This window comes from Uloborus diversus, chromosome 4, assembly GCF_026930045.1.
Source record: "Uloborus diversus isolate 005 chromosome 4, Udiv.v.3.1, whole genome shotgun sequence".
Lineage (NCBI taxonomy): Eukaryota > Metazoa > Arthropoda > Arachnida > Araneae > Uloboridae > Uloborus > Uloborus diversus.
The window spans coordinates 4,332,603-4,348,796 of record NC_072734.1 but is presented as its reverse complement, the minus strand read 5'-3'; the positions used below and the strand labels follow the sequence as shown (position 1 = coordinate 4,348,796).

The 16,194-nt window shown below is 34.9% G+C and overlaps 1 protein-coding gene across 1 annotated transcript in view; it reads right to left on the bottom strand.

Moving 5' to 3' along the window:
• Window positions 1-524: 524 nt before the first annotated feature.
• Window positions 525-16,194, bottom strand: part of LOC129221329 (uncharacterized) — a 156,994-nt gene continuing 141,324 nt past the window's right edge. Inside the window, 1 exon segment of the mRNA XM_054855796.1 lies at window positions 525-4,369. Within this exon segment, the coding sequence (XP_054711771.1) occupies window positions 4,205-4,369 (165 nt within the window). The 3' untranslated portion in view covers window positions 525-4,204.

Below are 16,194 nucleotides of genomic sequence, written 5' to 3'. Positions count from 1 at the left end.
AAAATTGAGCTAGGAAAATTACGGTTGATAAACCTTTATCACATTTGATAATTTTAAAAGTATATGGAAAATTATAACAGCAGTTTTTTTTTTTTTTTTTTTTGAATGATTCAAACTTGCAAGATAAACCAAAAAATGTTTCATTCTATCACTAAAGTATATTTTAATGATCAGTTAGCTTACCTTTTTCCTAATTCCTTTTTACGCAAAATATATACGACAACCGCATGTTTTCATCAACTCATTTTCAGTCATAATATTGGCGATTGGGGTATCTATTCCGTAATTTCTTTTTTCCCCTTCCTTTTTACAATATTTACGACAAGTGCATCTTTTCACTAATTCTTATTCATTTATAATGTTTACGACTAGCGTTTATTTTCACTTTCGCCTTTCTTTTTTTTTTTTTTTTTTCAGAACATTTTAGCGCATGGTTTCAATAAGGCATTTTCATTTGTAATATTGACTACTGACGTAGTATATTATTACTAATTGATTTTATTTAAAAAGCTTATGATTCTTGCATCTCTCTCTCTCTCTTTTCACTAATTCCATTTCAATCATAGTAGTGGCGATTGGTGCGTCATTTTAAAAAGTCCTCTTTTTCCCATAATATTTACGACAACGCGTCTCTCCACTAATTCTGTTTCAATTGTAGAAATGACGATTAATGTTCATCCATACCCTTCTCTCCCCTTTAAATATATATATACGACTAGCGTACCTTTTCCCAAATTATTTTTTCCTTTATAATGTTTACCACTAGCGCACATTTTCTCACTGAATTCTTCTTTTTCCCCCGGAATGTTTATGACTACAGTGCCTGCCAAATTATTGGACTAAAAAGTTTTTTTTTTGTTTGTTTTTTGTACACTATTCGTACTAAAATACTATTTTTACTGTTAAAGTACAGTACATACTGTACACTGATTATTACGTTATTTTAGCGTAATTTAATGTTTGCAGGTGGCAGCACTTTCTGCTTTGTTTATGTTCTTTGTTTATCTACCTACCAGGAACATAACCTCGATCAGCTTAAACAGTTCACTAGTTATTTTTATTAGTGTGTTCTGTTATATTTAAAGTTAGTTTTAGGTAATTAGTGAGTATGTGTATGTGAGTATATATAATAGGAGAATAAACTATTTTTTACCTCCTTCTTTAAAAAGTTAAGAAATGGTGTATACCTTGTGAAAAGTATGCCAAAAAGACTTAAATGCTCATCAAGAACAACAGAATGCATACTAAATATTAGATAATTATTTCACTGTTCGTTAATGTGTCTACAGTTATGTAATCAATAAAGAATTTGCTTTTAAAACAGTCTTAGTCTAATAATTTGGCCAGCACTGCAGTGCATATTTTACTAATTCTCCTTCATTCAGAATACAAAGTTAGCATAAAATAATATCCCGTTTTTAAAAATTTATATTTCATAAACTGTTACACATAGCACCAAAAATGATACATAAAAATAAAGGGGATCTGTCTGTAAAACGCATAAAAGGTAAATCATCATCACCTGCACGCCCAATCCAGCGTCGCGGAACGTCAGTGGCGTAACGAAGTGGGGGGGGGGGAGAAAAGCATCCCTCCACAGGTCTTGGTTTTAACATTTTTGCCAATCCTAATACAGTAGTTAACACGCGTGTAAGGATTGTTGTGACCAAAAAACCCCTTCCGGGAGGAATGTTTGGCTACACTAGTGCACGTGCACGTTTTAAGTAGTTACGTAAGTTCAAAAAAACTTGGGCAGTTTAGCTTTATTGTTATGTATCATTTATAGTGGTAAGTGTAGTTTATGAAATATAAATTTTGAAAACCGGTATACTCTTTTATGCCAACTCTGCATTTAAAACTATTTTATCTCATTCCTTTAATTCCTTTTCATTCATAACATTTACGACCAGCGCATCTTTGGAAGTAAATCTACTTTTTTAAGCGTCTTAATACAGGATTTTCACTCGTACATCGCATGGAAACACATTATGACTAATAACCCCATTTAATTATTACAGTGCAATGCTTGAGCTATGGCGGACTACTCTTTTCACGATCGTGTATGTTTCCGAGGTTTGAAGAAAGGTTCGAAAACTTTACTTTACTGTGATAAATGTGATAAAGGTTTAAATAATCGGTAGAAAACATTTCAACAAAACTTTGCAGCTGAGTACTTGGCGAAGTGTCTGAAAGAAAGCATTTCAGTGAAACAAAACTGAACCATTGCAAATATGATTCTCGAAACTACTGCGATTCATGTTGACGTTACTTTCGCAGTAAAATTCTCTTTCACTCTAAATCTTACTCGAGGCAGTTCATCTACAAAATGGATACTTTTCATATTACTCGTCTTGGTAGGAATTGTACAAAATATTTGTGAGGGTGAAATTTTCCGGCTAAAGTCATGTATGAATTGAAGTCTTAAACATATTCCAATAATTCACCATTCCTATATTTGTAATTGTTACAATTGTTCAGACATCCTGAAAGAAATACAAACATGCAAAATAATCACAAGTGCTATTCCTTTCGAAAAAAGAAAAGTCCAACCTTTACTATCATAACTTTAGGATATAAAATGTGCTAAGATTAGTGACAACAAACTCAAAATAAAAATGGCATAACATAATAAAAGAAAAAAATATATGAATTGATTGTTTTGAAAATATTTTTCTGTTTAATGAATTTTACAACAAAATAGCAATATTTTTTTTTAAAGTCATTATTCTTGCAAGATTTTCTCACATTAGTTAATTGAATTAGTGAAAAGGTCGAATTTGCGAAGATTTTAATAGGTCTTAGAATGATGGCCAATTTAAAAAAAAAATTGTTGTTAACTTATAAACCGAGATTAAAAAATGACATTTGAGCTCTACTGATTTTTTTCACAACGACAATGATCGTTATTAAAGAATAAAACCAATTACGAAACTGATAAGCCCTCTTTCTGAATTTATATATATATATATATCAGTTCACAGCACATGTTCTATGTCATTACCGTTAATTATTAAGCTATCTTTGGAAGTAGTAATCTTTTTATACCTATGTTGGATTTATTTTGGAATGCTGTCATTATCACCGAGATTGCTTAACACTGGGAAACAGCTCGTCATTCAATTTCTGTCTGAAGCTCTGCAGAGTTCAGTGTAAAAAAAACTTCAAGAAGATTTTCAAAAGAAAACCTTGATGCAAATATTATGAAATCAATGCGTTTTACGAATTTTACGAGCGCTTTAAGATAACTCCTAGAGGGGCAGGGTTTAAATTAAAAATTGAAAAACCACCGACATTTTCAAAGCTTGTTTAGTTTGTATTTAGTAGAACAAATTTTTAAAATATTTTTCTGCATCTAGTGAACAATTTATCAGCTAACTGTGTGGTTAGCAACACTTACGACCAGAATATTTATATATCAGACATCACAAAATGTGTGGTTAGCTTTGATAAAAACTTAAGTCTCACAACCAGTTAAAAATGAATGTTGCTAAAGTAAAAGTTGTTTAAAATAAAAACTTTTGATACATTCTTTTGAGAAGTGTTTTAGAAAAAATTGTTAACGCTTAGGTTAGTATTTTTATCAGGAACATGTTCTACGCTCTCGTGAACAAGTTGCCAAATCCATTGAAAATGAAGAATATGCCATAATAATACGGCGGAATGTCAAAAAAGATCACCATAAATATAGATACTTTGACACATCAAAACATTCAACTTTTCACCTCCGGAAGGAATGGCACCTGTAAAATTGAGCGGGAAACACGCTTATGAAAAAAAAACTGCACCCTCGGTAGTCAAGCCAAAACAATCACTGTCATCATAGTGGGAAGTGAGCAGAAAGCACGAGCCCGCCAAAGTTCAGTCCACTAAGGGCAGTTCACTTATCGGCCATCCGTTCCGTCCATCCCGCTTTTTGACGTGACGGACTGCCGACGAAAACAGAGTAGCATTCACATACGGTAACCGCACATCAATCACGTGGCTGAACTCACCCACCAGAGAAAAGAGCGCGCTGCTTGGCGGGAACCAATGAAATGCTGTCCTACTTTTGACGCCCGTCAGATATCAAGGTTCCTCTGATCGAAACCGGTCCCGTCCAAGACGGCTTGCTGTCATGGCAACCAGCAAAGAAAACCTGTTTCGGGAGGAAAGAAACGTGATGGACAGAACGGACGGCCGATATGCGAACAGGCCCTAGACGTCTTCAGACGTTGACGGCCGACGACGATCCTGGACTCGGGGGACTAGCGACGACCGTGTGCGCCCCGTCCGCGTCTGTGATGATGACGGTCGGCGATCCGGGGGCTTTCGGCTGGGACTCTTCCTCACTCAAGAAACGAGGTAAGCCATTCTGCAAGGCCTCGGGAGTCTGCGGGAAGACAAAAAAGCAATGCAGTCGTTTAGGGTAAAAATGACCCGAAATTTCTCTATTTTAAACCGCCCAACTCAAATGATAATGATTGCAACAATAATACCGATGATGATGATTGACGTCAATGATAATGATGATGATGATGGTGGTGATAATTATAACAATGATGATGATAATGGTGGTGTTGGTGATGATTATAACAATAATGATGATGATAGCAAAGATAATAATAATAAGAACAATAATAATTAGAAAAGAGAAGAGCTGACGAGGATGATGATGATGACACTGATAATGATGGTGTTGGTGGAGATCATGGTCATGAAAATGATGATGAGGTTGATAATTAATGATACTTAAAACGTCGATGATGATGATAATAATAATGGTTTATTATAATAATGACGTCAATAATAATGATGAAGATGATAGTGGTGTTGGTGATGATTATAACAATATTACCAATGATGACATAATAATAATAATAAGTGTTGATAATGGTAATAATAATAACAACAATAAAAAGAAAAGCAACGATAATGATGACGATGGTGGTGGTGATGATTACAGTAATGAAGATGGCGATGATGATAACTATGATGATAAAAATTTTGATTATAATAACAACAATGACTGAATAAAAATAATAATAATAACAATAACAATCATAATACTGCATTTGTTAATCTTCATGCAGGCAGCAAAGCCTTCCAATACAGAAGAAAGTGCACAGACATCAAAAAATAAAATTTTTTAAATTCAATAAAATTTCAAATATTTTCAGATTATTTTTGAATGTCTTCAAATTAAAAATATCGATATTGTCGGAATATTTGCTGTATAATTTGAAAAACTTAAAGAACATATAACTATCGACAGTATGTATATGTTCCTGGTTTGGAGGAAATGCATTGAAAAGTATTGTGCAATTATCTAAAATCAACGTGTCTCGAAATTATTCTGTTGATAGGATAACTTGGAACTTTGTAAGAAGAGAAATGTCAAATAAAATATTCAAAAAAAAAAAAAGATTTTTGATATTAATTTTATTTCAAAACTGAAATATTATCAGTTCCTAGAACACTCGGTTTGTATCGAGTCAATCGATCGTGCTTGTAAAATATAGACGCTTTTGTGCGCTCAAAACGATTGATTAGCGAAGAAATATCATTATCTTCAAATCCATTTCTCGGATTTTCCCGAACTGAACTCGGGCGCAAAATGTACCACCCTAGAAAATCCTCATCAGGAAACCATACGATAGTGTAATAATGAACCGAGCTAATGTGTGCATCACATGACTTCCTTTTACTCCAATTTAATGTCATTTCCCCATTATTGGCAATTTTAATGTGATTCAATTGTTTACTCTCTAAATATCACCAACAGTGGCCAAATTGAAACCAAATTAAAAAAAAAAAAAAAAAAACATCGCAAAGTTTGTCGCCAAATTGGCGATTAAAAGACTGGCAATATATCGCCAAGTGTCCGACAAATTATAACACCACTTGAGTTTACATCAAAACTAATAATTATTTCCCCCAAAAAAGGGGCAAAAGACCCCCTTAGGAACATCCGAACGCAACCAAAAGAGAAGGTGCACTACTAGGCCCCACTAGGAGTCTACGTACCAAATTTCAACTTTCTAGGGCATAGCGTTTTTGAGTTATGCGAGATACATACACACATACGCACATACATACGTACATACAGACGTCACGAGAAAATCGTTGTAATTAACTCCGGGGTCGTCAAAATGGATATTTCGGGTGTCTGTAGGTTCTTAGGCATATATCCACGTGTGGTCGGGTCGAAAAAAAAAACTCAACATTCATTCGTTGGTGAGAAAAATGGAAATTAAGGTCGATTTTTGAGTGAAAATTTTTTCGCGAATACAATATTTCCTTTTTTGTAAAAGGAAGTAAAAAGGAAAACAGTATCAATCAATAGTAGCATAAATTAAAAAAATGTAGCAATTAAAAGTTGCATAAATGAAAAAAATAGGAATAGGAAGTAGCATAAATAAAAAAGGAGCAATCAAAAGTAGCATAAATAAAAAACGTAGCTATCAATAATAGCACAATGGAAAAAACCAGAATTCAAAAGTAGCATAAATTGAAAAATGTAGCAATCAAAAGTAGTACAATTAAAAAGAGGAGCAATCAAAAGTAGCATAAATGAAGAAAGTAGCAACCAATAGTAGCAAAAAGAATTTTTTTCTCTTTTAGGAAATTTCGTATGAAGATGGTGCTATAATTTAAAAAAAAAAATAAATAAATAAAAAGATTTTTTATTTACTAAAATAAATAATTTATTTGGTCCATAACGGAGAAATAAAAAGAATTCAGAAGAGGACAATATCACACAAGCCCAGCGTTTCGATCAAGTTACCGAATATATAGGGCCAAAATTGATGATATTTTACTGTACAAATAATGTTGAGACGTATAGCTTGGAGACAATTATGAGCAAGAGGCTCATCATATTTGCTCTTTCCCATCTCATATCGATCTAATGCATCCAGCATTTGGTAAAAACTAAAGGATCACACGCAATGTGAGCATTAGGAGAAAACGCGCAGACTGATTGAAAAAATTTTTTCTATAGAAAAAAGTTCGTCATAAATACGTGAGTTTTCTCGTAATGCTCAAGAAAAACATATATACGACTGGACAGTCCAACAGTGAAATAAAACTAGGAATTGAATTTTTCACTTTTTTCAGTGAAACCTTAAGTATTCTATAATAAGCTATTTATCATTGTACATTAGAATATTTTCATTGTTTTTGCCTTTCACACAAGACGTGGAGTTCCAAGGGGAATTTTTCCGTCCGTGGAAAAAAGTCGCAATTCTTCATTACTCCTTGCGAAATGGTGCGTAGAAGATATTCTGTACAATAACTTCCTAGATATTATTCCGTAAGTGTGCATTTTGATAAGAAAGAAATTAACACGTTTAGAGTTTTATGTTTAACACCATAAAGATAAGCAACGGGTAATTTTTACTAAAATAATGCAAATAAATATCCGACACTTGTGATTTTTACTTCCTTTTACAAAAAAGGAAGTATTGTATTCGCAAAAAAATTTTCACCCAAAAATCGGCCTTAATTTCCATTTTGCTCATCCCCAAATGAATGTTGAGTTTTTTTTTTCAGCCTGACCACACGTGGATATGTGCCTAGGAACGTACAGACACCCGAAATATCCTATTTGACGGTCCCCGAGTTAATTACAACGTATTTTCTCGTGACGTCTGTATGTACGTATGTATGTGCGTATGTGCGTATGTGTGTATGTATGTCGCATAACTCAAGAACGGAATGTCCTAGAAAGTTGAAATTTAGTACATAGACTCCTAGTGGGGTCTAGTTGTGCACCTTCGTTTTTGGTTGCATTCACATGCTTCAAAGGGGGTCTTTTGCCCCTTTTTGGGGGGAAATCATTGCTAATTTCGATGTAAACTCACGTGGTGTTCTAATTTGGCTGACACTTGGTGATATATCGCCAATCTTTTGGTCGCAAGTTTTGTCGCCAACTCGGTGACAAATTTGGTGATTTTTTTTAATTTGGTTTCAAATTGGCCACTGTTGGTGATATGTTATTTAAAGAATAACCTATTGAATCACATTAAAACTGCCAAATGAGAAAATGACATTAAATTGGAGTAAAAGGGAAGTCATGTGAGGCACACACACATCAGCTCGTTTGTATGAATTTTAATACTAGTTAGCACCAACCCTCATATATATATAATAACCAATTCACTGATTGAGTCACGCTATTGACGTCATCAACAATGAGACTCGCATTATTTCATTGTTGAAGCACTAAAAATTCAGTAAGTTATTTATAATTTGATAATATTTTTTTGGCAATGTTTGACATGCAGGGAAATGTTACATTTTGAAAAGGCTGAACTGGATCCGGTCACTTAGCCGTTTTACTGGTAAGACTGTCATTTTAGGGGAATGAAAAAACGAAAAAGTGGTCAACAATGAACGCTATCTACTGGAATTTAGGGTTAATCCACTGGAGTTAAGGTTAAAATTTCAATTATCAAAATATCACCTAAGAGGCAACTGCTTCGTTCAAATGTAGAAGCCATTTTTACCCGTCATACTTTGACGGGCGATTTCCTAGTTAGCCATATTTGCTTATTCATTTCCCATTTAATTGTAAATAATTTATTTATAAATGATTCGTACATTTGATATATGAAGGGATTAAAAATATTTTGTTTTGGAACAAGAAAGAGAACATTAAGTGATCCGCTTCAACTCATAGGAGTTAAAATGTGATTGTGATTTAAAATCACGCTAAAATGCAACAAGAATTTAAATATCGGTTAAATTATATCTTTCACATGGAAATAACAATGGCAACACAACTTTATTTAAAAATCCCTCAGAAAGTGTGGTTTTTATTTACATTACATTACAACATTTCCCATCACTCATATTGTCCAATCTGCTACAGCCATTTCGAAAAAAGAAAAAAAAAAATCATTCCATGTGCAGGCCGGATACATAAATTTTGCCCCCCCCCCCCCACCCTTGCAACAAAATCTCTAGGGCCCCTCCCTAGAGGCCAGCAGATTATATTTTCAACATTAATAAGTCTCAGTGTTAGTTTTTTCAATTTGTTTTTCCAATTTCTTGGGCCATTGGGCCCCTTAAGGTCGCCCCTCCCTCCCGCACTGCTGGGTCTGCGGGTACACAGATCCGGGCCTGTGCATGTAATTATAGTTTTAAGTAGAAGTCTTAGGCCTCTTACACACGAGGTGGTTAGCTGAATCCACTTTTCGAAAAAGTTGCGTGTCAACTAGTTGAGTGGTGTTTTTCGCTGTGTTCACACGAACCAACTTAGAAGCTATTCATTAATTACGTAAGGATGATTTTTGCAATTTTTGACCCCCTCCCACCATGTAAGGGTACGGAAGACTTTTTAAACCCCTCTCCCTTGTTCTTAAGTAGGATTCCATTTTGTTTTTCAATACAGTAAAGTAACGAATTTTACATCACTGGAATCGAAATTAAATTCACAATTATTATATTAAACCTTTTTGTGTAAAGAAACATGTACTAAAAGGTTAAAATCTAGACTGAATGATTTTTCTACTTTTTTTTTTTTTTGCGATACTAATTAAAAATAAAACATGCCATACATAGTGACTGAGCATCTTTTATTATATTTTACACTACTAATTCTTTGTAAAACAAATGAAAAACAGCTCATCCTAATACATTTTTTACCTTCGAGACGCAAATGAATGATAATCCCTGTCAAACCACTTCACCGCGCGATTTCAAATATAAATATCGAATTGGAAAACATTACGTAAGAATGGATTTGACCCCCCCCCCCCGCAAGTAAGGGTATTAGAGATTTTTCCAACCACCGCTCCCCCTCGGGACCTTTACGTAATTAATGAATGGCCCCTTAGTTGTAAGGCTTCAACTTCTAATAAGCCGAATTTATTTGAGTTCAACCAGCTTACTCGTGAGTAAAGCGAACGTTGTCTCGATGAGTTGACTCAACTTAAATGCTGATTTAACTCGGCGGGATGAGAATGGTATCGGCACATGTGCCTGACGAGTTGACGGTCGTGTGAAGGATGACGGCCGATTCCTTCACTTTTCTACCTGGTTCAACATAAAGATATCCGCCCGTTCGAAAGTTGATTCAACTAAATTGCCTCGTGTGAAGGAGGTTTGAGTGGTGTATATCTTCCATTGTGAAGGATGACGGGCGATTCCTTCACTTTTCTACCTGGTTCAACATCCTGATATCCGCCCGTTCGAAAGTTGATTCAACTAAGTTGCCTCGTGTGAAAGTGGTTTGAGTGGTGTATATCTTCCATTGTGAAGGATGACGGTCGATTCCTTCACTTTCCTACCTGGTTCAACATCCTGATATCCGCCCGTTCGAAAGTTGATTCAACTAAGTTGCCTCGTGTGAAGGAGGTTTGAGTGGTGTATATCTTCCATTGTGAAGGATAACGGCCGATTCCTTCACTTTTCTACCTGGTTCAACATTCTGATATCCGCCCGTTTGAAAGTTGATTCAACTAAGTTGCCTCGTGTGAAGGAGGTTTGAGTGGTGTATATCTTCCATTGTGAAGGATAACGGCCGATTCCTTCACTTTTCTACCTGGTTCAACATTCTGATATCCGCCCGTTCGAAAGTTGATTCAACTAAGTTGCCTCGTGTGAAGGAGGTTTGAGTGATGTATATCTTCTATTGTGAAGGATGACGGTCGATTCCTTCACTTTTCTACCTGGTTCAACATCCTGATATCCGCCCGTTCGAAAGTTGATTCAACTAAGTTGCCTCGTGTGAAGGAGGTTTGAGTGGTGTATATCTTCTATTGTGAAGGATAACGGCCGATTCCTTCACTTTTCTACCTGGTTCAACATTCTGATATCCGCCCGTTCGAAAGTTGATTCAACTAAGTTGCCTCGTGTGAAGGAGGTTTGAGTGATGTATATCTTCCATTGTGAAGGATGACGGTCGATTCCTTCACTTTTCTACCTGGTTCAACATCCTGATATCCGCCCGTTCGAAAGTTGATTCAACTAAGTTGCCTCGTGTGAAGGAGATTTGAGTGGTATAGCTTCCATGCTTAGTTTACCAATTTGAATTCAACAGTAAGCAAAACAGTTGAGTCTTATTCTTTTTTCTGACTGTTAGTTTGAACTGTTGAATTACTACTGTAACATTTGGAAATTAGTGTTTTTTTTTTTTTTTTTTTTTTTTTGAGCAATCACGATTGCTTATTGTTCTCACTTGACGGTTTTGAATTCCTATCATTTTATTTTCCCACCAGCACCCTCTGCCAGCACCACCGCCGGCCGGCCTCACGATGCTGCTCCTCTAGCGAACACCGACTCCAGGTTGCGTCCATATCCTACACTTACATGCATACATACACGCACGTATACACACACTCATACATACACCTACACACACAAACACAAACACATACGCGCACACGCATACATACAGACACTTACACATACACACACGTCTACACACAACTGCCCACACACTCATGCCTGAACACAGGCTCAAACACACATGCCTACACACATACACATACCCCCTACACACAAACACACATGCCCCCCCCCCACACACATAAACACACACGCCTACATACACACACACACTCGGGATTGTGAAAAACATAATTTGAATTCAAGAAGTCAAAATTCAAATTAATTTTTTTTTGAGCAATCACGATTGCTTATTGTTCTTACTTGACGGTTTTGAATTCCTATCATTTTTTTTTTTTTTTTGCGAGTAATAAGTTTTGAAATTATTGTTTCATTTTATGCTTGTTAAGTAGTTGTAACTTTTCTCCGTGCTTGGAACAGTTTTTAAAGGCTTATTTATCCACTCTATTACACGGAAGTTTCAAAATATTTAGAAACCCTTCAAATTACTTATATACAAATCATTGATACTTTATAATACAGAAATAAATGAAGAACCAATAATAATAGAAAATATTAATTGCCAAAAATGACTAAAAATGATTTTTAAAAAAATCAGATGTATCAGACATGATTTGCACTATTTTTGTGAGAATAACCATAACACCAATCATTTGTTCTGCCATTGTAGGCCAGTTGTTTTCGTTCAAAACTTACTCAGTGCTATTTGAACTTAGATTTTTGAGGTAAGGGAAATTATTAAATGTCTGAATGATACTTAAAATGTTATCGAATGATAAACTACATCTATCCACATTCCTACATCGACTGAAAAACATCCTAGGGGTCATTAAAATATCAATATTACAACTCTGTGTCCAAATTTTGCCGAATCATTAGACAAAATTTGATAAGAACATTTTTTGGGAGGTTACAGTGACCTTTGGGAACCTATCATTTGTGTACCCTACTAAAATTGAGTAATTTTTCTCCTCTTCAGATATTCATTCGCAAAAAAGCAAAAGTTTTTTGTTTTTTTTTTTTTTTAACGAAAAAGGCAAACCTTTATCTCCATACATAGTGCCTCTTCGTGCAATAATGCATTGCAAAGCCTTATTGTCAGCAAACAGTTGTAAATTCAAAAACTGAATGAAGAGGCGTCTTTTTTACATCTTATTTTAAATTAACAAAAAAATTATTTCCCTCCTCTCAGTTTTTTTCTTTATCATTAAAATGAAATTTCGCGAGGTCTTTGTTTTTAGTTTTCACCTACTTTTTCCTTTAAAAGAAATTTTGCTTCATTTCAATTACTATCAGTCAAGACAACTTTGTCAAGTAGGACATCTTAGCCAGTTTTTGAAAATGATGATATTTGTTGCTATACTCTACAGTTAACCCTCGTTTATCGCGGTTAATTCGTTCCAGACGTTACCGCGATAGCTGAATTTCCGCGAAGTAGGATTCTGTATTTATAAACCGAATATTTTCCTAATTAGAGCGCATGAAACTTACTTTACAACAACTTAAATATGTTTCTAACATAGTTAGAGTCCCCTAGACATGAAACAGCATCCTTTGCCACCATTACATTTGTATTACTTAATATATTGCACAAAATTAGAAGGAATATATATATCACATTGTTAATCATTGAGAAATAAACTACACACACACACACGAAGTTCTTACAATCTATCTACTAATCTATGAAAATAGTAGCTCAACTTGTTCGATGATGAATTAATTGCCACTTAGTGACACTACGAACCCCCGTTCTTCCTCTCTACATTTATCCTCATTAAAGGTATTAAGTATACACCGTATACAACTTACAAAGCTAGTACATTGTTGAACACCATTTATAGATGCGTTTACATCCCCTAGTAATAATACAGTGATTTATACTTTCCAGTTAGTGTTTAACGGATAAAATGAGATAACGATTCCCTTCACTTTCTTCGGTGATTTTATACCTCCACTCCCTCAACTAGTACGCCTCAGAAGAGCTCAGCTTACTTAAAAAGACATGCATTGTTATTCTTTTGAGGAAAAAGTTTACACGAGCGCATGCAAAAGGCTAGTTACTGAATTTGGGGGAAAAAAAAAAAAAAAATTGAAAAAACCGCAAAGTAGTGAAGCCGCGAAAGTTGAAGCGCGAAGTAGCGAGGGATGACTGTATTCCAAAACCAGCTAATAGGTGCTAGTGTTGTTGTTGTTGCTTATCCTCCAGTAGTCTGACGAAGTCAGATAAGGTCCATCAGAACGTTGACCCTGAGAAAATCGAGACCCAGAAGGGGAGATGAATAAATGTCCTCAAAGTCCCAAACAGTCGAGGATATGTTTAGGAGAGGCCTGCTCAGTTTTACATTTAGTGCAGATCTCGTAGATTTTATTGCCCTCGAAAAACGAGAAACCCTTTATGTGGCCTCTCGCTAGTCTTGAGATTGCAGTTCTAGAAGCTCTGCCACAATTGATGGTCAAGAAAGAGCCAGCTTTTCATTTGCTCACCAGTGATGGCAGGGAGGAATCCTCCACGCATTCGAAATTTCAGTATTTATTCTGCACTGATGTTCAAGATAGGTGAAGGATGAAGAGGAAGGATAGTCGCAGTTGCAGCCCTCCTTGGCCAGTTCGTCCGCTCTCTCATTGCCAAAAATGTCTACACGAGAAGGAGTCCATTGAAAATAAACTTCAAAGAACTCTGAAAGGAGCATCAGTTTCTGAATGATAGAAATACTGGTTTGATCAGCAGCTTCAAGATCTCGCTCAATTGCAATTAATTCACTTTTGAAGACCGATGATGAATTAGGGTTACGAAGACTGAAAGACAGTTTCCTCCCCGTTTTCTCTATGAAGATGCTTCTGCCAGCTTGGTCATCTAGTTTACTGCAGTCCGTGTACATTTTTATAGCATTGCCAGGGATCCCATTTATGATCTCTAAGACCAACTGTCTGAGATGATTAGGAATGAAGTCCCTCTTGATGATCGGGGTAGCTAGGTTGAATTGAAATTTGACACTGGGAAGGCCTTCTGGGGGATTCAGGCAGTATTTTAAGGGTGCTCTTCACTGAGAGTCGGAAAGATTCGGATCTAATGTTAACCTACGGGGGGGAAAGTTGAATGTTATTTTACAAAATTCCATTGAAGTTTTCGGGTCAATTTTTTTTCTGAGTATTTTTCAAGCCTATGTCTGTGTATTTTAGTTTTTACTTTTTTGATACGTCCATTCTTCGATTTTTTAAAATTCGAGAAAAAATGAATTTCTTCGAAAACGAGGTACTGTTCGACCTTTCGCTCTGTAAAAAAGCTGCAAATCGTGCTATCGAAATTTTAAGAACGCCCCAACACGCAAAATATTTCCAGCTCTCTTTTGAGACTAAGTTTGAAATGATGCGACCATTTCTAAAAAAATATCGGAGTTCCAACCATCTGAAATATTTTCGAAAAAGCTCAATTTCTCTACTAAGCCACGCCTCCCACCAGTCCGTCCTTTCTTGAGGGGAAAAACCGGGTGAGGTGTATAAGATTTACAATCATTAGCACAAACGACCGTTTCCATTTACTACTCCCCTCTTTTCCGGAGGCAATTTTCAATGAAGGAATGAATGAGTGCTTTTGAAAGTGAATCCACATGCTTGGAAACATCTTCACGATTTGATTTGTGTTTAGAAAGGATATAGTTTTTAAAGAGTGCTTCTGGAGATAATTCTTGTGAATTCTTGTGCTAAATGACCTCCTGAATCCAAATATGACCACCTTTTCCCATTCAAACGTCCCGCTTTTTTGGAAATGTCGCCTGCAATTTTTTTCAGTTTTTGACAGTTTCATAGCCATTATTTTTATTTGGAGGGGAAGGGATCGTTATATTATGCATTAATACTTTTCTGAGGGGCTAGAGAGGTGCTAAGTTAGTACGCAAGAACATATGGAGGAAATTGGTTAACTCATGGGGGGTATTACCACTTATTATATTTTTAAACCCTTTCAAGGGCAGCGTCCCCGCCTTGAGAACGCATATTTGACAATTTTTTTCCAAATATATATAGCTCTCTGCAAAAAAACTATCGATTTGTTAAAGAACCCTTATAGTTGCTTTTTCACTCAATAGATGTCAGCACCATTGAAGTCTTTTTTCCTTCTCTGAGAGAGGTTTGAAATGTGCGGATTTTTAGGGTCAGAGGATTTTTTTTTTTTTTTCAGTAGTAAGACCCAGAGTTAAAAAATATTAGTCACAAATTTTATTTTTATAGGCTCCTAAGACTTCATAAATGTCTTTACCAAATTTTAATAGTGCAAAAACATTGAGAAATATACGTTTATTTTATACGTCCTCACTGTGAAGACTTTGCCCCGGTTCAGTATGTCATTTCTCATCAGTCAATAGATGGCAGCACTAGTTCCCTTAGATTTCTCTTTAGCTTTATAATTATAAATATTGCATATAGATACATGCATATTATTCTGCTTTTAACTTTATCTTCACTGATTGCGTGCAATTTTATTTATATATGCGATCTATTACAACCGTATTATATTCAAGTATCTGTTTATAATATTATATATATATATATATATATATATATATATATATATATATATATATATATATATATATATATATATATATATATATATATATATATATATATATATATATATATATATATATATATATATATATGTATGTATATATATATATAGTACATTTATATTTATATATAAATATATTTATATGTATATATTTATTTATACATTTATACTACTTAAAATGGAACCAAATTATAAGAATACAATTGTTTTCGAAAATGCTAAATTATTTTTGCGTTTGTATTTATGTATATATCAATTATTTCCATCGTATTGCATTAGAATATGTGTTTATC